At 49.6% G+C, this 22,022-nt stretch overlaps 1 protein-coding gene across 1 annotated transcript in view; it reads left to right on the forward strand.

Moving 5' to 3' along the window:
* SECISBP2 (SECIS binding protein 2) overlaps window positions 1-22,022 on the forward strand; it is a 40,509-nt gene that overhangs the window by 5,596 nt on the left and 12,891 nt on the right. Inside the window, exons 3-10 of the mRNA XM_030292688.1 lie at window positions 227-476; window positions 669-741; window positions 2,224-2,453; window positions 5,246-5,327; window positions 6,707-6,909; window positions 9,087-9,209; window positions 10,381-10,470; window positions 11,867-11,999. Coding sequence (XP_030148548.1) covers window positions 227-476; window positions 669-741; window positions 2,224-2,453; window positions 5,246-5,327; window positions 6,707-6,909; window positions 9,087-9,209; window positions 10,381-10,470; window positions 11,867-11,999 — 1,184 coding nt within the window. The remainder of the gene's footprint in view (window positions 1-226; window positions 477-668; window positions 742-2,223; window positions 2,454-5,245; window positions 5,328-6,706; window positions 6,910-9,086; window positions 9,210-10,380; window positions 10,471-11,866; window positions 12,000-22,022) is intronic.

Raw genomic sequence — 22,022 nt, forward strand, 5'->3', positions numbered from 1 at the left:
CCGGTCACGGATGCCTCAGTGCTGCTGGGAGCACGTGGGACTGGGTCTGCATCTGTCCTTGCAGAGCAGGAAAGAAATGCTGGGAGGTTTTATTTGGCTATTACAGATCTTTCAGTGCTAGAACAAATGACCTCAACAGTAGTGAGAAGTTGAAACGTGTCTAGTCCAGAAGTGCTCCTTGGTTTGTGGTACGAAATCTGTCACTAAATTTGCCCTTTTTATCTAGGCAGAAACTCTACACTGAAGATGTGGCCTTTGGAGCTTCAGCTTTTCCACCTCAGTATCTGTCCTCTGAGCTCGCTGTCCATCCGTGCAGCTACTCTCCTTACCCCGTGGAGTCTACACCGCGCGTGTGCCCGGTGCCCGGGGCCCCGTATGCTTACGGCCACCCCGGCTGTTACCGAGCATTTCAGACCCTGAAGCCACGGAGCGAGCAGGTGTGCGCTCTCCCTCAAGGCACGAGAGCTGCGTTTAAGGTTCGCAGGTGCCGTGGTGTGTCGGCTGCTTGAGCGTTTAAGACGCAGAGTTGGTCGATTCTCACGTGATACTTAAGTGTCGCTTATCACTTTTGTGTCTTTAAGAATTGATTTTTGTTTAAGCTTTTTTGAAGCCTTTTATATGAGGGTAGGTTTCCTTAATTCATGTTAACTTTTTAATTTTTCCTGCAGAAAAAAACGTATGATGAACAAAAGTTTGATAGCAAGAAGGCTGACGGATCTCTGCCATCTGATGTGAAATCAGGTAGAGGCTCACATCCTACTTACATTCTCGCGGATGCTAATTTGAAATCAGGTGACGGTGACAGACTCTCTGATGTCATATCGTCCTACCCCGTTCGCCCCAGAAACGCCACTGTCCTTTGTACACCGGTCCCTGCGAGCATGCTCGCTGAGAAGAGCAGAGGCCAGTGGGCTCCTGTGGGATCCTGGAGGCCTCTCCCCCCGGGGAAGGACCTGTTGCTGGGGAGGCTCCACGATGTGCCCTTTCCTGTTCAAGAACCCACTTGGCGAGTAGGTGACACCACAGGCCTCGGAACATGTCCTTAAGCAGATCGCAGCCACATCCTCTACTGTGTTTGACCATGTTCGTTCTTGAAGTCGCTTCCCTACTGTTCATGTGGGACGCTTTTTAGTAGGTGGGAGAGTTTCCTGTTTACATCCCATCGTGAGCAGTAGCAGACCTGGGCGGTGTAGTTACCCAGGGGACATGTCTACTCTGGCCTTGGAAAGTGCTGTTCCAGGCTGTGGCCGAAAGTTAGCGATTCTGCGTGGTGCTTTTTCCTGTAAATCATGTACTAGTGCAGTTTAATGGCTTATTTATATAGAGTCAGAGTCTTTTTTTTTTTTTAAGTTTATTTTGAGAAAGAGACAGCATGAGTAGGGGAAGGGCTGAGAGAGAGAGGGAGGGAAGAAGGGAGGAACAGAGAGAGAATCCCAAGCAGGCTCCACGCTGCCAGCGCAGAGTCCGATGCGGGGCTTGAACTCCCCAAACTGTGAGATCATGACCTGAGCTGAAACCAAGAGTTGGAATGCTCCACTGACGGAGCCACCTGGGCATCCCAAGAGTTAAAGCCTTTGTAGTAGCTTTATTTTCTGGGAACGGTCAACTTCTTTACATGTGTAATTTACATTACTTGGTATACAAACTTTTCTCTTTGTGTTGACTTTACTCCAAAACCATTTGGCACATGGGAACGTGAAAGGGAAGTTGAACAGTCAACCGTAATGACTCTGGTCTCATGATTAAATGCAGGGGCTTCGTCATGTCGCAGCCCACATTAGGATTCATCGGTTTTGGAAGGAGAAAAACGGGAAAGAGGTTCCAAGTTTAATTTTACTTGCTGTGTTTCAAAATTCCTCTCTAGTGTGGAAGATTTGACACTGAAAAGAAAATCGTTGGCCTCCCTGTAAATTTTCAGAACTCTATAGATGCAGCATAATTAGATTGAGGGAACTCGTTCATTGGCTTTAGAACTGCGCCCGACGTTGGCGGTGTGCTTTGCTTGTTTCTGCCCGTTGGCCCGGCCAGAGCAGCTGGCCCCTGCCGTCCCTTCCGTTTTCCACCGTCTCGCAGGTTGGCAACACTAGCAAAAGCGAGGGCATTTGGACGGTGCCGCGTCGCTGCGTCAGCCACAGTAGACTTCCTGCTGTGCAGTTGAAGCGTGAGTGCGGGTCAGCGCACGGCCCCTCCATCTTTACCCTGCTTTTCATTCTGCAAACACAGATGGTTATCACAGACGAACGGACAGGAAATCCAGAATCATCGAGAAAAGTGCATCTGCCTCCAAACCAGAGTTTGAATTTACCAGGATGGATTTTCCTGAACTGCAGGGTTCGGAGAACAGGGAGATCGCAGAGACACGGAAGCAGCCCCGGTGGGGGCCTCTGCGCTCCGCCTCAGCTGACCTCTCTCTCCTGGGAGAGGTGGGGGAACCCGCCGCGGGGACAGCAGAGGTGAGTGCGGGGCCTCCTCTCCGTTCCATTCCTCTTCCCCCGTCGCCCCCGTGTGGCTGTCATGGGCGGTGGGTCTTGGTGTGCGGGTCGCCAGAGGACCTTCTGTGTGGGCTGCGGCCCTGAGTGCAGCTGCTGTTCTAGAAGAATCCCCTAATTAGCCACTCTGTGTTTGCTGCCTGCTGCTGCAGCTGCGCTCGGTTCTGGTGAGCGTCCTGCTGCCCACACGGCTCCTCGAGAGCATCTGCGCCAGCGTGGCATTGGGCAGTTCGCTTAGCGGTACCGACAGAAGTTGTTGTAGTCAAACAGTAGTATCTTGGACTGCAGGGAGTAGCTTCCGATTTTTTCTGGCCTTTGACCCGTACCTCTCGCTGATGAGTCCGCAGACTCTGCAGAATGATGGCTGGAAGTGTGTTTTGTTTGCCGCTTAGTGACTTTAAAATATGCCGTGTTCCACATTCGGTCTCACGGTTTGAGTTCATCCAGGTTCCAGGAAAAACATGATCAGGTCAGTAGTCCCTAAGACGGCTTGTGACAAATATCTGTTGTGGGAGGGCGGGAAGGCCAGGAGAACGGACACCAGGAAGGGGGCGGCTCCCCCGTCCACTTTCCCCTTGAGCGGAGCAGGCATTCTGCCTCCTCATATGCTCTTGGGTGCCGAGGCGGGCAGAAGAGCCACTGTTCCCCCACGTGGCCCCTGTCCCTGTCGCACCGCGGCGCTTTCCGGTGGCTCAGCCGTGACAGGGAGGGCCGGCTGGCCGCCTCATATACAAGGCTCTCCGCTTGGTGTGGCCCCGGCTGGGTGTGTGTGGTAGCCAAGCGTCCAGGGGCCCCCGTCTGCATCACCGCTGCTCTGTGCGTATCCGAGCCCGTGAGCACTCTAGGGAAGTGGGACAGGACTCCGAGGAGGGCCGCAGCGGGTAGGGTCTGACACGTTCTGCCGTGGTCACCTGCTCCTGCTTGAGCACTGCGGATCTGGACGAAGTGAGGCACACGTGCTGTGTCAGGACATTTACAGACTCATGGCCTTGTGACGTGTTCACACTCAAATTACATGTGGAGTTTAAAATTTTTCCTTCTAGAAGGAAGATTTTCCTTAGTAGTAGATCTTTAAACACAAGAAAAAAACAGCTGACCTTGAACAACACAGGTTTGAACTCCACTTAGTTGTGGAGTTTTCTTTTTTTTTTTTCTTTCCTGGTAAAATCAGTACAGTACTGTAAACATATTTTCTTTTCGTTGTAATTCTCTAAAATGTTCTCTTGTCTCCAGCTCTTTTCGTCATAAGAATACAGCCTAATGTGGGATGTGCGTGTTAACCCTTCATGTGGTCGATAATAATGCTTCCGGTCAATAGTAGGCTATTACTAATTAAGTTTTGGGGGGAGTCCAGAGTTAACATGTGGATTTTTAACTGAACTCCAGGGGTGAGCACCCCAACTATCAGGTTGCTCAACATCTGTATTTGTCTGAAGTTGTACAAGAGAAAACTGTGTTAAGCATTTAAATCTTTTTTTAATGGAACGTTGTGGGAACTAAGGGGGTTCCCCTCAACTTGAAAGATCAGGGGAAGGGCAGAGAGAGAGAATCCCAAGCAGACTCCGCTCAGAGCCCAACTCGGGGCTTGAACTCACAAACAGATCATGACCTGAGCCAAAATCACGAGTCGGATTCTTAAGTGAGCCACCCAGGCACCCATGTTTGAGTTTTTAAAACTTTGGGCATTTTTCCTTGTCGTAAGTATTTTGTGAAAACCGGTGGTGCTGAATCTTTATTGATATGTGTAATTTACGTGATTGTTCTTGAAAGCTGTTTCTGGTGTTTCATTGGCCTCGGTGAGCGTGTAAGTTATATTTATTACAAGAACAGGTTGTGTTTAAGTAATTTCATTTTTTATTACTGGGCTCAGATTTAATGAAATGGCAAAGTGGGAAAATTCTTGAAGGATATGAGCTTTAGAATTTATTTTAAATCCATTCAGATTTGAATGTGTCACTTACCTTTTGCCTTGAGCACTGCCTGTCACCTGGCAGTCTTCGTGTGCCCACCTGCCCCCGTGTCGTCTGCCGCCTCGTGCTCTGTGTGTGGCCCTTTTTGGCTTTACAGAAGGGTGTGTGGGTTACAAGACGTACATGGGTTGTCTCTGGACCTTCGGGTGGACTTTGGGTGTGGGGAACCGTGGCTCCCGCCTTCTCTCGGAGGCCCCCGGCCGCAGGCGGTGTGAGCACTTGTGTGCTGGCGCGGAAGTCGTGTCACACTGATCTTTTACAAGGGGTGTGGTACGTGTGCTGCGATCCCCTTACTGGGTGCACGTAAAAGCAACGCACAGGTGTTTGTCGCCTGGCAGCGAAGGGAGCTCTGGGGGCTCAGCTGAGCTCGGCGGGCGGCTTCTCCTGACAGGAGTGAGGTTTGGCATTTCGCACTTATTATTTATTTGGATTTGTAAAAAAAAAAAAAAAAAAAAAAGGCATTTTAAGTTTATTCATTTTGAGAGAGACTGAGCGTGAGAGTGCGGAAGGGGCAGAGAGAGAGAGGAAGAGAGAATCCCGAGCAGGCTCAGCACTGTCAGCGCGGAGCCGGATGCAGGGCTCGAACTCACAAACCGTAAGATCGTGGCCTGAGCCGAAAACCAAGAGTCGGATGCCTAACCGAGCCACCCAGGCGCCTCACTTATCTGGAATTTTTCATTCGCGCGTATCTTGCAGATTTTAAGAACGGCAAGGGACGCCGTTATTTAGAAATGAAGCGATTGCTTTCACTTTGCAACAGCAGGAAAATGCCGGTTTGCCTTTTAGGGTGAAGGAGCGGCGAGAAGCCCGAGCGCGGCCGAGTCCGTGGCCGCCGGCACCGCGGCCGGGCCCTCCTCGTGCGCCAGAGGTAAGAGCGGCCGCGGCCTCCGTCGGGTGCTGGGCCTCGGCTGCCGGGGCCCCTTCGGACGCCGTCCCGGAGACCTCGTGGGGGCGGGAGGCGGACGCCAGCCCCAAGCCCCCCGCGTCTGCGCGCGGGGCTGTGAAGCGGGAGCAGAGAATTCTAGAGAGATGCCTCCAGCGTGTCCGATGAAGTGAGATGTTATATGGACTCAGGAACACCTGCTTCCTGAACGATCACCTGCCCTGGTGGTTCTCCGAGGTTCTGGCTCCAGGACCCCTTACGACCCCTCCAGCCCCGGGGAGCTGCTGTGTGTGTGCCCGCTGTCCGGATCGGCAGTATTCTCGGTTCAAAATAGTCATTCCCTTACAAGTAACCCCGGTCCCCCGGTACCTGTTAACAGCGTGTTTTTGTGAAAAATAACATTTTCAAGATGAAAACCCCACAATGAGGAGAGCAGTCTCGTTCTGCACTTGCGCAGCTCTCCACCGACCACCGGCTCCCCGCGGCTCGGCCTCCACGTCGGGCCGTCGGGCGGGCCGAGCCAGCTCCCGGCTGTCCAGAAGCCCGGCCGTGGCCCGGAGGAGAGCGCGCGGGGAGGCACGGGGCCGCTGTGTGTGTCGGGGCGTCGGTTCTGACCCCGCGGGCCCTGCCGGGATGTTGGGAGCCTCAGACCCCACTGAGAGCTGTCGGCCTGTCCCAGAAGTGACATTCACGAAGAGTTCAGTAATTCTGCCTTCGGTTTGTCTAAGGAGCTTGTCCTGACCGAAGATGTTTTTACGTTTCTCACATCTGGGACGTGTGTGGTTCAGTAATGGCTTTCACTAAGAGGTGACTCGGATGGTGTGCGGCTCAGTCTGGCGTCCTCGGGGCGGGGGGGGGGGGGGGGGGGGCGCCACGGCCTGCCTGGGGCCTGTTGTGCCCGCACAGAGTCTGGTGGGCACCTGAGGAGCGGCATTGCAGTACTTAGGCCTGAGACCTAAAAAGCAAGAAATCCCGGCTCAGATCCGTGATCTTTGATCTGTGGTGTTAAAGGTCCATTTCGAGGTCAGGGCCAAGATTTCCTCTTTGCCTCGTTGATCTCGTGTGTTTACCGTATGGACTTAACCGTGGAGTAGTTTTTAATCAGAACTACAGTTTGTGTCCCCACCTGCACCCCCAAGTTGGAAATCCGGTTTCCGGGCAGAGCACCTAGGCTCACAAGTGAATTCAGCCCGCTCCAGGAAGAGAGCTTAGTGAGTACGGTCGTCTCCGGGAGAAGGTTTAGAGCTCTAGTCTGAGTGTAATTACGCCTGAGTAGTCGCCTCACATGATGACGTGTTTGCAGTTTCTGAGTCTTTTTATTTTACTGTTGAGATTGTTCAACGATTTTGGTTATCTTTGAGCAGAGTTATCTTGGACACCAATGGGTTATGTTGTTCGGCAGACATTATCTACAGAACGGCCACCGGCCCCTAAAAACGTTACTTCCATGATAAACCTAAAGACGGTTGCTTCATCAGCAGACCCCAAAAGCGCTAGTATGTCACCCTCTGAAGTTTTCTCTGCGGACCCTTCCTGCAAAGAGAAACACGTCCACCCTACTAAAAAGGTATGTGTCCCACTTGGGTTATGTTGGTCTTCTCTGCCACTGACCGGGTAGTCTCGTCATCTCTTCTCAGTTCCTAGGGGAGTGTCCCATTCTATACGGTAGTCCTGATCTGACTTGGTCCCACTTGCACCTTGAGAGAAAGTCGAACCCCAGTCCGGGAACACGAGCGGGAGCTTTTAGAGGGAGGGGCCCTGTCCGTTTCAGACCCGTGGTGTCCGTGGCCGTGAGCCGTCGTGAAGTCTCTGAGGGAGAGACGCCGGCAGAAGCTTAACGCTCTGGCGTGTAAAGGCTTGCTCTTTCGCCCCTCGTCCTTCGTCTGTTGAATTCCAGCTGCTCTCCCTGTTTACTCAACAGTAAAACAGTTGAGTTCCACGCTGTGGGATCAGCTGCGTGTCAGTGACGCTTGGCTAACTGCAGCTTTCTTGTTGTGAGATAGCATTTCAGAATCCACGTTTCTCTCTCCTCTCTAATTTGAAGCGGTCATCTTTTTGGTCCCTTCGTTTCATTTCTTAAAGAGCCTTTTTTATGGGTCTAGATTTTGTTCTCGAATCTCATTGTGTACTGGTACGTTATTTCAGGTTGTAACGTGGCCGTATTTATTTAGTGCAATGATGTCCCGTCTTTTGGAGGGCGAGGATACTCTCTCATACCCCTAGTGTCACAGACTGTCCCCCGCAAACGGGAGCTGTGCGTTGACGGTCAGTTTGAGGGAGAGAAGGTGTGCTGGCGACAGGTACGGTGAGGTCACACCTGTGTGCCTGCCCTCACGGCTCTGTGAACCGTGTGCAGGACTCCAGCGGAGCGGCCGAGTCCCCTCTGCACTCGGTGCCGCCAGCTCGGGGCGCGTGGGCACAGGCCGCAGGATGGGGCGCGTGGGCCTCTGGCTGCTGCTTCCCCTCTGCTGCCGTCTCGCCATCCGAACCAGTTTTCCTGGCGCTCAGTTAAATTCTTAGAGTGGAGAGGTTTTGTTTTCGCAGAATCTCTTTTAAAATTCTATTTTGATTATAGGCACAAGGAAAGTTTTAGAAGCGTTCTAAGCCAGAGACGAGAAAATTGGGATTGCCTGTGGTCTGATAACCCAGAGGGCGTGGTCTCGTGTGTAACCGAGATAACGGGGTCACAGTGGTTTTTCCCTCTGAAGCCTTCTGCTGTGAATTTTTATTACCAAGATAATGTTACATCAGAACGTAATACCACAAAGACCTGCTTGTGAACAAGGTCATCTTCTCCTTCCTTTGTTGTTCCCTCCCAGGGAAGCCTGTGTCAACAGCCTGGTATGTGAGCTACCTCACGGTCCCCAGAGCATCAACAAATAGAGATTTTTTTGTTTTGCTCTTTGAGGTTTTTTTCTTTTAGACAAAAATGGGGTCATTCTGTACACATCATCCTTCACAGTTGCCTTGTTCACTAACAAGATTCCATGGACAGGTCCCGTGGGTCAGTAGGTAAACCTTCTTCTCAGTACCACTGGAGGCCAAGTCCCCGCTGGGGATGAAGCAGGACCCCAGATGCTCTGTTGGAGCCCCTGCTCTGTTAGCGCTTCTGTCCTGACAGTCCGGCGCTGTGCAGACAGGTACTGTTAGTGCCTCGGAGGGGAAGAAGAGGGAGAGGCTCCGAGGAGATGCCATTGCTCTTGAGCTGGAGTGACGGTGCAGTCCTAGCCTACATCCACGTGTGGGCGCGAGTGCAAAGGCCCTGAGGCAAGGTGCATTTGACCTGATTGAAGAAAGGCCAAGGGACTGAGGGGGCATGGGAACAGTGGCGTCACATCAGCCGGTGTGGGATGGGCCTAGGCAGTTGTCCCATCTGGAGGCTCCCCAGGGGGTTCCGATGTGTAGTTTAGGGACCACCGGGCCCTGGTGCCGGAAGGGGCACGCGAGTGTTTGAAAAGACTTTGAGTCGGTATTAGAGACATTCATCTTCTTTGGCTCAAAAGTAGGTTTGTCCACGTCTACCAGTTTAAAAATAACCAGCTGTGACAACTATTTCAGCAGACTTCTTTTCCTCGATTACTCTGCTGAACGCTGGCTCTCTGGAAAATAGGGACGAGGAGCCAAACTCGGAGCAGAGCTGCCCTGTGGTCGTACAACCTGATATCTCAAGTTTGCTGACTCATGGGAGTGAGCACGCTAGTGAATGTCTTAAAAACCCATGATTTTTGCTGTTTTTTGTTCTAGTCCAAAGCGTCACAAGGTGGCGATCCTGAGCAAAATGAAGCCTCAAGAAAGCATAAGAAAAAGAAAGAAAAGTCTAAATCGAAATACGAAGTTTTGACCATTCAAGAGCCGCCAAGGATTGAAGTACATTTATATTTATGACTCACCTCGTATGACGTAACAGTGGGTCTGTTGTGATAGAAACGTGGGTTCGTGCTGGCTTCCGAAGGGAAAGTCTCCATTATTTTCTTTAATAGTCTTTGCCCAGTGCTACAGAAAATAGTTGTCCCCCTTCTCCTTCACTGTGGTGGCCCGGCGTGGTCCCCGAGTTGGCACGGGCGCCCAGCGAGCGCGAGAGTGCGCGAGCGGTCTAGACACGGACTGCTGCCTGGGGTCTGGTAGCGTGTGTACCGTGGGGCTCACGTTTACCCTCAGTATCTCGTTCACCTGGTCTTCCCTTGCCTTGACCTGCTGGCTTTTGTGGGGTCTGCTTTTCTATCCAGCAGTGTTACTCTCGTGTGCTTTACTCTGGAGAGAAAGTTAGAGTGCCCTAACTCCATCGGGGGCCCTGGCCGAGGGAGTTACATCCAACTTCCAGCGTTGCTCTGTAAATTCTTTTCCTGTGGCGCCCCAAGAAAGCCCGTGTCCTGCACGGAGTCGTGCTGGCTTCTGACTCAGTTCCGGACTCAGTGGCCTGGCTCCTGGCGCTGGCAGAAGTGTGTCTCAGCATCCAGCATAGGGCCAGACCTGACACTTTCCTGCATACTTAGAGGCTCCTGGGGCTCCTGGAACATCCCCCCCGAGGACTTTGGGGTCGCACGTTTGAAGACCTACGACCCTATAGAGCATTGGTTTGTGCCAACGAGGAGCTCGTGTGTTTGTGCCCTCGTTTCCCACATAACTTCTGCGACTCAGCTGAGATGTTAACAGAAGCACGCAAGATGCTTTTAAATGGCGGGAACGTCGTCGTTAGAGGCCCCCTGCCCTATTTTCTAGCTTGGGGTCAGCACACGAGACAGGGAGGTTCTGTCTCCTGAGTCTAGACTGACCAACACGCTTGCAGCCTATGCCCAGGGGGTCAGGGGCCCCCATGTCCTCAGGACCCTGCTCGCTGCCCTCTGGGGCGGGGCGGGGGGGGTTTACAACATTGCTCCGTAAATCTAAGAGTCAGACAGTGTGGGGCTGGTGTGGGTGCCCTTGAGGACTTGTGTGGGGCTCGTTGCAGACGGAAGGACGTGAGCAAGGAAAGGCTTGCACCTAGGCACACTTGCTCCTCGTGTTCCGCGGATGGCTAAAGGGTGTGTGGTTTGCTCAGGACGCCGAGGACTTTCCCAGCCTGGCTGCCGCGTCTGAGCGCAGGGACCGAGGGGCATCTCCGCGACTTCAATCCAGACAGCAGCCACAGGTAATGTTCCGGTCGAACCCGTCACCGCTCCAGGCTGAACTTTTCTTGCTCGGCTAAACCTTATTTTCCAGATTTCTTTATGTACCAAGACAGGTGGTTTGTTGTGATTCATTCCTTCATTGGAGAATCACATCCAGCATGTTGACATAAACGTGCTCTAAGCTCAAATGTTTTGTCATCTTTGTACCGAGACTTGGTCACTGACTGCCACTGCTGTGTCAGAAAGGAGGGGCACAGGCTGCTGGTACGGGGGGACAAGAATTCCTTTGTGAGGCAGCAGTGTCTAACGGAACCAAAATAAGAGAGCCTCTAAGATTCATACAAAGTGAAGAGCTGGGTCCCCTTGAACCCCCGCCCCCCCCCCCCCCCCCGGTGGATTCAGGGCTGAACTTGGGATTCGCCACCTAGATGGAGAGGTTGCACGTGGCCGGTGTCTTCTCTCGTCTCCAGCATCTTCGTTGTCCTTTCGCCTTTTGAGGTGGAATAATTTCACATTTGCGAGAAGTAAAATTCTCAGCCCGTGTGCAAATTAACGGGATTCCCGTGTCATAACTGGGTCACCTTCCATCCCTGCCTGCGGAGGTCTCTGTAGCAGGTCTATGGGGCCCTTTGTGTTCGCCCCTGACATGGGCCCTCGTCCAGGCAGGAGGGCAGCAGTGGGGGTGCTGGAGTGCATGCATGCAGCAGTCTTCCAGACAGAGCTTACATTTGCTGAGTATATCCCACTCTGTGCCTAAATTTAATACTTACCTGCTGTGTGTATTTTGAATCCTCTCCCCATGACTTCACGGCATTCAGTTGAGTCACCTGGGCAGTTGCAGACTGGATGGGTGAGTCAGTGACACCAGTCACTTAGCCTCACACAAACTTTTGTTGCCAGACTTCCTACAGGTCTTGGTTTTTTATCCATAAGTATGCACTCTTATTCACAGTGTAGCCGTAGACTGATGTGTTGCTGGTTTAATTATAAACCCAGGGCTCTAAGAGGAGGAGGAGGAAATAAACAACCGTGGCAGTAATACTGAAAGATAACGTGGGGGGCCCCTGGGTGGCTCAGTCGGTTAAGCATCCGACTTCGACTCAGGTCATGATCTCACGGTTTGTGAGTTCGAGCCCCGTGTCGGGCTCTGTGCTGACAGCTCAGAGCCTGGAGCCTGCTTGGGATCTTCTGCCTCCCTCTCTCTCTGCTCCCCTCAGCTCATACTCTGTCTCTTTCTCAAAAAATAAACATTAAAAAAAAAAGATAATGTGGCATCGTCTGGGATTTCTTTAATTTTTAGAAGATTTTTACGGTCTCTATGAATCTGTTTCATTTTATCTTGTAGAGGATTGTCACAAAGTAAAGGGTTGTGAGAAGTAGTATTCTAAATAAACTTCTGATTTTTTAATTCCTTAGAATAATTTTAAAAACAGTGGAAAGAAGAGCCAGGTTCCAGTACAGCTGGATTTGGGGGGGATGCTGGCAGCCTTGGAAAAGAAGCAGCACGCCCAGAGCGCAAGAGCGTCCTCCAAGCCGGTGGTGTTCTCGGGTAAGGGTTTTTGCATCCCGACTGCCCTGTGACTGTTGTATCTTGTAATCAGAGGTATTTCTGTAGAATCCAGAGTGCATGGTAGTGGGATAAGGAGAAAGATAACCAGCAGGATGGATCGAGAGTCCAGAGATAAACCCACATATCTATGGGTGGTGAATCTTTAGCCAAATATGTTCATTAAAAGAACAGGGAACACTTTTAAAGATGGTGCTGGGACAGCTGGATTTCTACACACCACAGAAAACTGGGCTTCTGCCTCATGCCATATACATCACTTTCCTCAAAATGGGGCAGTGACCTAAGTGTGCGAACTAAACCCGTAAAAATGCTGGAAGAAAAGAAAAGTCAGTTTCGTGACTCGTAATTAGACAGTGAACAGGACCACGTAAATAAAAACCAACCGAGGACTTCTGCGTACCAGAGGATATTTTCAAGAAAGTGGAAAGATAATTTACTTGCAGGATGTGAGACCATGTTTGCAAGTCACATATCTGATGAGCGTTTGATGTCCAAAGATCTACGAACTCTTTCTACAACTCAGCGATAAACACCTGCTGAAAAACAGGCAGAGGCGTTGACTCGCTCCGCAAGAAGATCCACACCGGACCAGGAACCCGTGAAAAGATGCTCCAAGGATCAGTCACCGCACAAATGCAAGCGAGCGCCTCAGCGAGCTGGCTCCTCACACCTGCTGTGGTCGCCGCAGTCAGACGCGGGAAGTAGCAGGCGTTGGCGGGGAGGTCGAGAGATGGGGGGCTCCCGGGGACGTGAGATGCCGAGACTGACTTGGAAGCCGGCTGGCAGCTCCTCAGAACGCTAAGTGGAGGTTGTCACGTGCCCGGCAATTCCATTCCTCTGTGCCCCCGGAAGAGTTGAAAACGGACTGGGACGCGTGCAAGCCGGTGTTCGTAGCGGCTTTATCACCACAGTTAAAGGCGGAAGCCCCCACGCCCCGGGTGTGTACCCGCGCAGACGGCTACTGAGCGGGGTCCAGGCGTCCGGTGGCCGCTCCTCAGCCTTGGCAAGGAAGGCGGCCCTGCCACCCGCGCCCACGTGGGTGGACGTGACAACGGTGTGCTGACGAAACGAGCCAGCCTCCGAAGGGCACGTGGTACAGGAAGTATCCGGAGTAGACAAAGACGCAGAGAGTGGATTAGAGGGTCGTGGGGGTTGAGGGTATGTGGACTTCCTGTTGAGCGGGGACAGACTTTCCGTGGGGGCACGAACATCCTTGGGGAATGGGGAGCGATGATGGTCGCTCAACACTGTGCGTGATTGATGCCCCGGGTTGTGCGTTTCGGAATGGTTAAGAGACTAGATTTTTACAAGTTACTTAAAGTGATGACTTTAGAAGTGACGGTTAAGTATTGCAACACTCGGATGCTCAGGGGCCTGAAATGTCTACTCTGGCCCTTTAAGAAAGGGACCCCAGCGGACCCTGGCCCGTCCGCCCATCATTTTTTTTGTGTTGTTTTTGTTTTGTTTTTTTGCTGTATTTCCAAGTTGCACATTGCCGACGTTGCCCCCGCCTGTGGGGGCGTGCACGTCATCACCTAGAGCTCAGTCTCCGCTTATGGGTCGTTTCTCTTTGGAGGCGAAGCACGCGTATGGTGCGGTGTGCACATCCTGGGTAGGCCCTCTGCAGGGTTTTGGCACACGCAGACCTGTGGGACCCAGACTCCCGTCAGCATCCTCGGGAGCTGCCTCCGGCCCCTCCCAGCCCGTCCCTGCCGCTGCCCCAGGCAGCCCCGTGTGGATTCTAGGTCTGCCACAGAGTCGTTTTTCCTGTCCGAGAGCTTCGCGTGAAGGGACTTGGTGGTACGTGCTCTTTCGTGGAAGGCTTCTTTCGTGCGTCAGGGTGTTTGTTTTTGAGATTTACTCACGTTGTGTATGTGTGTCTGTCGTTCCTATTTGTTTTTCATTCAGGTGATGTTCAGGTACCACGAAAGTACGCATTTTAAAGGACACAGTTCGGTGGCGTGGAGTTCATCCACAGCGTTGTGTGGTCCTCGTCTCTCTGGTTCCACGTTTCCATCGTGCCAGAGGGAGACCCCACCCAGTCAGCCCTGCATTTCCCCAGCCCCTGGCAGCCACCAGCTCGCATTTTCTCTGTGCGTTTGCCTGTTCCGACGTGCTCGATAGACGGAATGGTGCGATTGTGTGACCTTGCGTGTCGGTCGGCTTTCACGGAGCAAAACATGTTTGGGGTTCGTCCGTGTTCCTGTGGGCATTTGACTGGCTTTCGTGGCTGGCCTGTAGTCCAGTGGCCACAGGTGTAGCCACTTACCCATCGACGGACATGCCGGTGGTTTCCCCTTTTGGCTGTGTGAATGATACTCTTGTGAATGTTCACGAACCAGTACTTGAGTATCTGGTTCTGATTCTCTTGGGAGTGGAATTGCTGGGCCACGTGGCAGGGATATACTTCGTCGGTGAACGTCCCCGACCGTTTTCCGTACTGCTCGTGTGTGTTTTACGCTCACCGGTGACGTGTGAAAGTTCTGGTTCTCACCGACGTTTGGTCACGTCGGTCTTCATTCCAGCCATTCTTGGGGCGGTGGAGGGTGCAGGTGGCGTATTTTTGAAGCTGAAAATTGGAAATGCTGTCTCTCCTGTGGATCGTTTTTGTACGGGCCGCTGAGTGGTACGTACTGAGCATTTCTGAACCGCATTCTTGTGGCTACGGCAGGAGGATGGTTGTGTGCTACTTTCATGGTGATGTTTACTAAACGCCCAGCGTACAGCCCTGAAATATCTGAATGCAGTTAATTCAGCCGAAGTACAGGGGTCGAGGCACCAGTAGGCAGCATGTCCCCCATCCAGTGTCCCTCCCTCGTGCCGCGTCCCTAGGACCGCCTGCCGTGGCACCACCAGTGGGGAGTGCGCAGGAGGCACGGACTCCGGGCACGGCTCAGGCTGAGCGTCACGGGCACCAGAATCACTGTTGGGGGGGGGGGGGGATTGTTTTTAAGGAGCACTCGGTAGGATTTTTTGTTTGGTTCTTGTTTTTCACTTTTTATCATGGAGGGTAACGGAAGGGAGAGAAGGCGGTGCACCCTCCCGCCACGTGCCCCTTACCCAGCTCCGGCACTTGTCAGCGCTGTGTCGGTCTTGTTGCATCTCTGACTCTACCTTTTATTTTCCTGAGGTGTTTTTAATTTTTTTTAATTTTTTTTTTTTCAACGTTTATTTATTTTTGGGACAGAGAGAGACAGAGCGTGAACGGGGGAGGGGCAGAGAGAGAGGGAGACACAGAATCGGAAACAGGCTCCAGGCTCCGAGCCATCAGCCCAGAGCCCGACGCGGGGCTCGAACTCCCGGACCGTGAGATCGTGACCTGGCTGAAGTCGGACGCTTAACCGACTGCGCCACCCAGGCGCCCCTTGTTCTGTATTTTTTAATGGGATGGTGAGTCAGGTGTGGCCACAGGAGGAGACAGAGGAGAGGCTCAGGAGAACACAGTTTTATTGTACTCCCAGGTTCTTAGAGACAGGAGGTGTGGCCTTGGCTGGCAACAGGGTAGACGGCAGGCACAGGGCAGGAGCAAAGGGAGGGCTTTTAGAGGCCTGATGATTAGTGATGTTGAGCATCTTTTCATGCACCTGTTGGCCATCTGAATGTCGTCTTTGGAGAAGTGTCTGTTCATGTCTTTTGTCTTTTTTTTTTATTAAAAATTTTTTTAATGTTTTTATTTATTTTAGAGACAGAGCACGAGCAGGGGAGGGGTAGACAGAGAGAGGAAGGCACAGAATCCAAAGCAGGCTCCAGGCTTTGAGCTACTAGCACAGAGCCCAACGTGGTGCTCAAACCCACAGACTGAGATCATGACCTGAGCCGAAGTTGGACACTCAACCAACTGAGCCATCCAGGCACTCCTTTTGGGTTTTTTTTGTTTTGGGTTTTTTTTTTTTTTTTTTTTTTGGTGTTGTGTAAGTTATTTATGTATTTTGGATACTAATCCTTTATTGCCTATGTCATTTGCATGTAACTTCTCCCATTCAGAAGGTTGTCTTTAAGTTTGATTGCTTCCTTCACTGGGCAGAAGCTTTTTATTTTGATAAAGTCTCAGTAGTTTTGTTTGTATTTCCCTTATCTCAGGAGACATACCGAGAAAAATTCTGCTACAGCCAGTGTCAGAGAAATTAGTGCCTATGCTCTCTTCTGGGATTTTTATGGTTTCAGGTCTCGAATTTAGGTCTTTAATCAATTTTCAACTTGTTTCTGTGTATGGTGTAAGAAAGCAGTTGTTTCATTACTTTGCGTGTAACTGTCCAGTTTTCCCAGCACCATTTGTTGAAGAGACTTTTTCCCATTATATATTCTTGTCTCCACTGTTGAAGGTCCGTGAGCCATACAATTGTGGGTTTATTTCTAGCTTCTTTATTCTGTTCCATTGATCTGTGTGTCCGTTTTTGTGCTGGTTCGATTACTACAGTTTTGTGGTAGAGCTTGAAGTCTGGGATTATGATACCTCCAGTTTGATTCTCCTTAAGATTGCTTTGGCTCTTCGGGGTCTTCTGTTGTTCCATACAGATTTTAGGGTTATTCTAGTTCTGTGAAAAATGCTTCGATGTTTTGATAGGGGTTGCATTAAATCTGTAGATTGCTTTGGGTAGTATGCACATCTTAACGATATTTGTTCTCCCCACCCATGAGCATGGAATATCTTTCCATTTGTGTGTGTTATGTTCAGTTTCTTCTACTGGGGTTGTATAGTTTTCAGAGTACGTGTCTTTCACCTCCTTGGTTAACTTTATTCCTAGGTATTTTATTATCTTTGCCGCAGTTGTAAATGGGACTGTTCTTAATTTCTCTTTAGTCTATTTCATTCTTAGTGCGTAGAAATAGAGCAAATTTCTGTACATTGATTTTGTATCTTGTGACTTTACTGAATTCATTTATCAGTTCTAGTAGTTTTTGGTGGAGTCTTTAGAGTTTTCTGTATATAGTATCATATCTAAAAATAGTGAAATTTTGACTTTTTCCTTACAGTTTGGAAGCTTTTTCTTTCTTTTTGTTGTCTGATTAACGTGTCTGGGACTTCCAGTACTTTGTGGAATAAAAGTGGTGAGAGCGGACATCCTTGTCTTGTTCCTGACCTTAGGGGAAAGCCCGCAGTTTTTCACCATTGAGGATGATGTTAGCTGTGGATTTTTCATATGTGGCCTTTATTATGCTGAAGTGTGTTTCCTGTAGATCTACTTTGTTAAGGCTTTTTAACATGAATGGTGGTTGTAGTTTGTCAAATGTTTTTTCTGCATTCGTTGAAATGATCATATGGTTCTTATCCTTTCTCTTGTTGATGTGATGTATCACATTCATTGATTTGCAAATATTGAGCCCCACACTTACATCCCAGGAATAAGCCCCACTTGATCGTGGTGAATGATTTTTTTAATGTGTTGTTGAATTTAGTTTGCTCATATTTTCTTGAGGGTTTTTGCATCTGTGTTCATCAGTGATGGAGGCCTGCAGTTCTCTTTCATTGTAGTGTCTTTATCTGGTTTTGGTGTCAGGATAATGCTGGCCTCATGGAATGAATTTGGAAGCTTTCCTTCCTCTTTTATATTTTGAAATAGTTTGAGAAGAATAGGTGTTAACTCTTCTTTAAATGCTTGGTAGAATCCACCTATGAGGCCCTCTGGTCCTGGACTTGAGTTTGTTGGGAGGTTTTTGATGACTGATGCAATTTCCTTGCTGGTAATTGGTCTGTTCAAATTTTGTATTTTTTCCTGATTCAGTTTAGTGGAGGTTATATGTTAGTAGAAATCTATCCTTTCTTCCAGGTTGTACAGTTTGTTGGCATATAATTTTCAATAATATTCTCGTATAATCCTCTGTGTTTCTGTGGTGTTAGTTATTTTTCCTCGTTCATTTCTGATTTTGTTGATTTCAGTCCTCTGTTTTTTTTCCATGAGTCCGGCTAAAAGTTTATCGCTTCTGTTGATCTTTGCAAAGAATCAGCTCTTGGTTTCATTGATCTGTTCTATTGTTTTGTTTTGTTTTTTGTTTAGTTCCCATATCATTTATTTCTCCTATAATCTTTATGATTTCTTTCCTTCTACTGGTTTGGGGGGTTGGTTTGTTCTTTTTCCACCTCCTTTAGGTGTAAGGTTAGGTTATTTTAGACTTTTCTTGTTTCTTAAGGTAGGCCTGTATTGCTGTAAACTTTGCTTTTAAAACCACTTTTGCTGCATCCCAAAGGTTTTGGACTGTCATGTTTTCATTTTCATTTGTTTCCACGTGCTTTTTGATTTCTTAGTTGACCCATTCATTGTTTAGTAGTATGTTGTTTAACCTCCAATTATTTTTGGTCTTTCCAAATTTTTCTTTGTGATTCTTGGTTTCATAGTGCTGTGGTTAGAAAAGATGAATGGAATGACTTCTGTCTTTTTGAATTCGATGAGACTGGTTATGTGACCTAATCTGTGATCTCTTCCAGAGAATGTTCCATGTGCGCTTTGAAAAGTGTGTACACTCTGTTTTATGATGAAATGTTCTAAATATATCTGTTGGATCCATCTGGTCAAACGTGTCATTCAAAGCCGTTGTTTCCTTGCTGATTTCCTGCTTGGATTATCTGCCCATTGCCATAAGTGGAGCGTTAAAGTCCCCTATTGTTAACGTGTTACTATTGATTACTCTCTTTATGTTTTTTAGTAGCTGCTTTGTGTTTGGGCACCTTCACGTTGGGTGCGTACATGTTTACAGTTATTGTCTTGTTGCATTGTCCCCTTTATGAATATAGGGTGTCCTTCTTTGTTTCTTGTTTCAGTCTTTGTTGTAAAGTTTATTTTGTCTGATAAAAGCATTGCTACGCTGGCTATCTTTTCATTTCTCTTTGCAGGATAAACACTCTTCCATCCCTTCCCTTTCAATCTGCATGTGGCTTTAGGTCTGAAATGAGGCTTTTGTAGGCAACATTTAAGTGTTTTGTTTTGTTTTAGTTCATTCTGTCTTCTTATGTCTTTTGACTGGAGCATTTAGTCGTTTACATCCAAAGTAACTATTTATAGAAACATATTCGTTGTCATTTTGTTACTTGTTCTATGATTCTTTTTGTAGATCGTCTCTGTTCCTTCTCTTGCTCTCTTCTCTCATGGTTTGCTGGCTTTCTTTAGTGATATACATAGAGTTCTTTTTTTTTATTTTTGCATATGTGTTACCAGTGTTTGATTTGTGGTTGTCATTAGGTTTCCATATCATATCTTATACATAGTTTGTATTGAGTTGTTGGTCACTTAAGTTTGAATCCTTTCTAAAAGCACTAAATTTTTACTCCTTTCCCACTGTGTTTTGGGTATATGGTGTCATAGTTTACATCCTTTTATTTTGTGAATTCTTTGAGTTTTATAGATAATGCTTAATTTTACTGCTTTTGTGCTCCCTGCCTTTCTTACTCATGCTTATGTGGTTTTTCCTTTCCACTTACAGAGGCCCCTTTAAAATTTCTTGTAGGGCTCGGTTAGTGGTGATGAATTCCTTTAACTTTTGCTTGTTTGGGAAACTCTTCATCTCTCATTCTATTCTGAATGACAGCCTTGCTGGCTAGAGTGTTGTCAGCTGCAAGTTTTTTCCTTTCAGCATCTTGACTAGATCGTGCCACACTCCCTTCTGGCTTGCAGAGCTTCTGCTGAAAAATCAGCTGATGACCTTATGGGGTTTCCCTGGTATGTAACTGTTTTCTCCCTCACTGGTTTTAAAATTGTCCCTTTATCAGTAATTTCTGCCATTTTAAGTTTTTTGTTTTTTATACATTTATTTATTTTTGAGAGACAGCGAGAGACAGAGTGTGAGCAGGGGAGGGGCAGAGAGAGGGGGAAACACAGAATCCGAAGGAGGCTCCAGGCTCCGAGCTGTCAGCACAGAGCCCGACACGGGGCTCGAACCCACAAACTGTGAGATCATGACCTGAGCCAAAGTCAGACGCTCAACCGACTGAGCCACACAGTGCCCCTCTGCCATTTTAGTTACTAAGTATTTTGGGGTGGACCTCCTTGCGTTTATTTTGTGTGTATGGCAGGGGAGCTCTGTGCCTCCTGTGTCTGGATTTTTGTTTCTTTCCCCAGATTTGGGAAGTTTTCATCTATTATTTCTTTAAATTAGCTTTCTGCCCTCCTTTCTCTTCTGGGACTCCTATAATATGAATGTTATGACAGTTGATGGTGCTGCTAAGTTCCTTCCCTTAGTCTTTTTTCATTTTTTATTCTTTTTCTCTCTCCTTTTTTACTTGATGGTTTTCGTTTCCCATTGTTACGTTCCCCAGGTCACTGATTGGTTCTTCTGCTTCCTTTAGCCTACAGTTTATTCCATCTCGTGCGCTTTAATCCAGTTATTAAGTTCTTTGTCTCTGATTGGTTCTTTATTTACATCTTCTCTCTCTTTGTCAAGGGTGTCACTGAGGTCCTCCACTCTTTTCTCAAGTCCACTGAGTTTTTTTTATGACCATTACTTTAAATCTCTGTCAAGAATATCATTTAACTCCATTTCACTTAGCTCTCTTGCTCCGATTTTGCCGTGTTCTTTCTTTGGGACATACTCTTCTGTCTCCTCATTTTGTCTAATTCTGTTTCTGTGTGTTAGGAAAGTCAGCTGTGTCTCCTGCTCTTGGAAGTCGTGGCCTTATGAGGAAGAGGTTCTGCAGTGCCCTGTGGTGCAGTGTCCCCTGTTCCCTAGGGCCTGGCGTTTCAGGGACGTCACCTGCACGTGTTGCATGTGCCCTACTGTTGTGGCCTAGGCACTTTTTCCTTCAGTCTGCAATGGCTCTCTGTGCCTGTTTTGGGCAGTGTTTGGTCCCAAACAGTGTTGTGAGTGTTGCGAGCTCACCAGTCAGGGGCTGCTGTAGGCTTGAGTCAGACCGGATGTTTGCCAGCAATGTGGTAGCACCGACCGAACTGCAGGGAGCTTTCCCTGTGTTGTCTCCTGAGAAGCTTGTGTTGGTGGGTGGGTCCTGCAATCAGACCAGATGTCCGACCCCTGCCCACTGCTGGGGCCACAGTCGGACCGGTGTGTGTGGTGATTGTCCCCTATCCTGGGGCAGGAGTCACTTGGGAGTGGTGCTGGGCTCTTGTGGAGTTGCTTGCTCACTGCCTGGCTTGTGGCACTGGTTTGGGTGGGCTTGGGCCCAGGGCACGTTGGAGGGGGAGATTGACAGGAGAGCTCTGGGGCGGAGCTCCTGATACCAGCAAGGTCCCTGCTGGTCCGCTGCCACTGGGGACCTGCGGTGCACAAGGAAAACTCCCGGAGGCGGGCCTGGATGCAGGGGGTAGGTCTGCAGAAGAGCATGGGAGTGAGGGGCACAGTGCTGGCAAGGTCCAGTCCACTGTGGGAGGGGGCCTGCAGCTCTGCCCCAGAAAGCTGCCGAGGCCAGGGTCGGGGGGCAGGTCCTCAGGAGAGGGCAGGGCTGGGGTGTGGGCAGGACACAGTGTTACCAAGCAAGGTGGAGAGTGTTCACTCTGTGCTGGTTCCCACAGGTTCCTGGGTGTCTCGGCTGGGGGGTGGGGGAGGGAAATGGCACCTGCCAGCTCTTTTGTTCTGGGGGAAGTCTTCCGAGGATCCCTGCCCCTCCGGCGCGTGCTCTGAGATCAGTAAACGTATCTTCCTCCCGCGTACCCCAGGCCTGTTTTCAGCCTGCTGCTTGTAGGCTGTATCTCCGCAAGGCTACCGTGCTGTCTCTGTGAGGGTGGGTCTCCGTCTCCCGTAGCCCTCCAGTTCTCCCGGCGCAGAGTTATTGATTCTTAATGTTTCAGGTGCTGTGCCCTGCTTGACTAAGAACCCACAGTGTTTGACCTGTCCGGTTTTCAAAGCCAAGTGTGGTGATTCATCTTCCCGCTGTGGGTTCTGGGTGTCTGGGGTGGGGTCTCCTCTTCTCCACTCTGCACCTGGTGCATTTCTCCCTCCTGTGGACGGTCCTACGGGTCCATTTGGCTCCAGGCCGTGTCTCCACCCTTCCCACCATCTTTGATGTGGCCTCTTCCATACATTTAGCTGTGGAGAGTCTGTTCTGCCTGTCTTCAGGTC

The sequence above is a fragment of the Lynx canadensis genome, chromosome D4 (assembly GCF_007474595.2).
Source record: "Lynx canadensis isolate LIC74 chromosome D4, mLynCan4.pri.v2, whole genome shotgun sequence".
NCBI classification, from domain to species: domain Eukaryota; kingdom Metazoa; phylum Chordata; class Mammalia; order Carnivora; family Felidae; genus Lynx; species Lynx canadensis.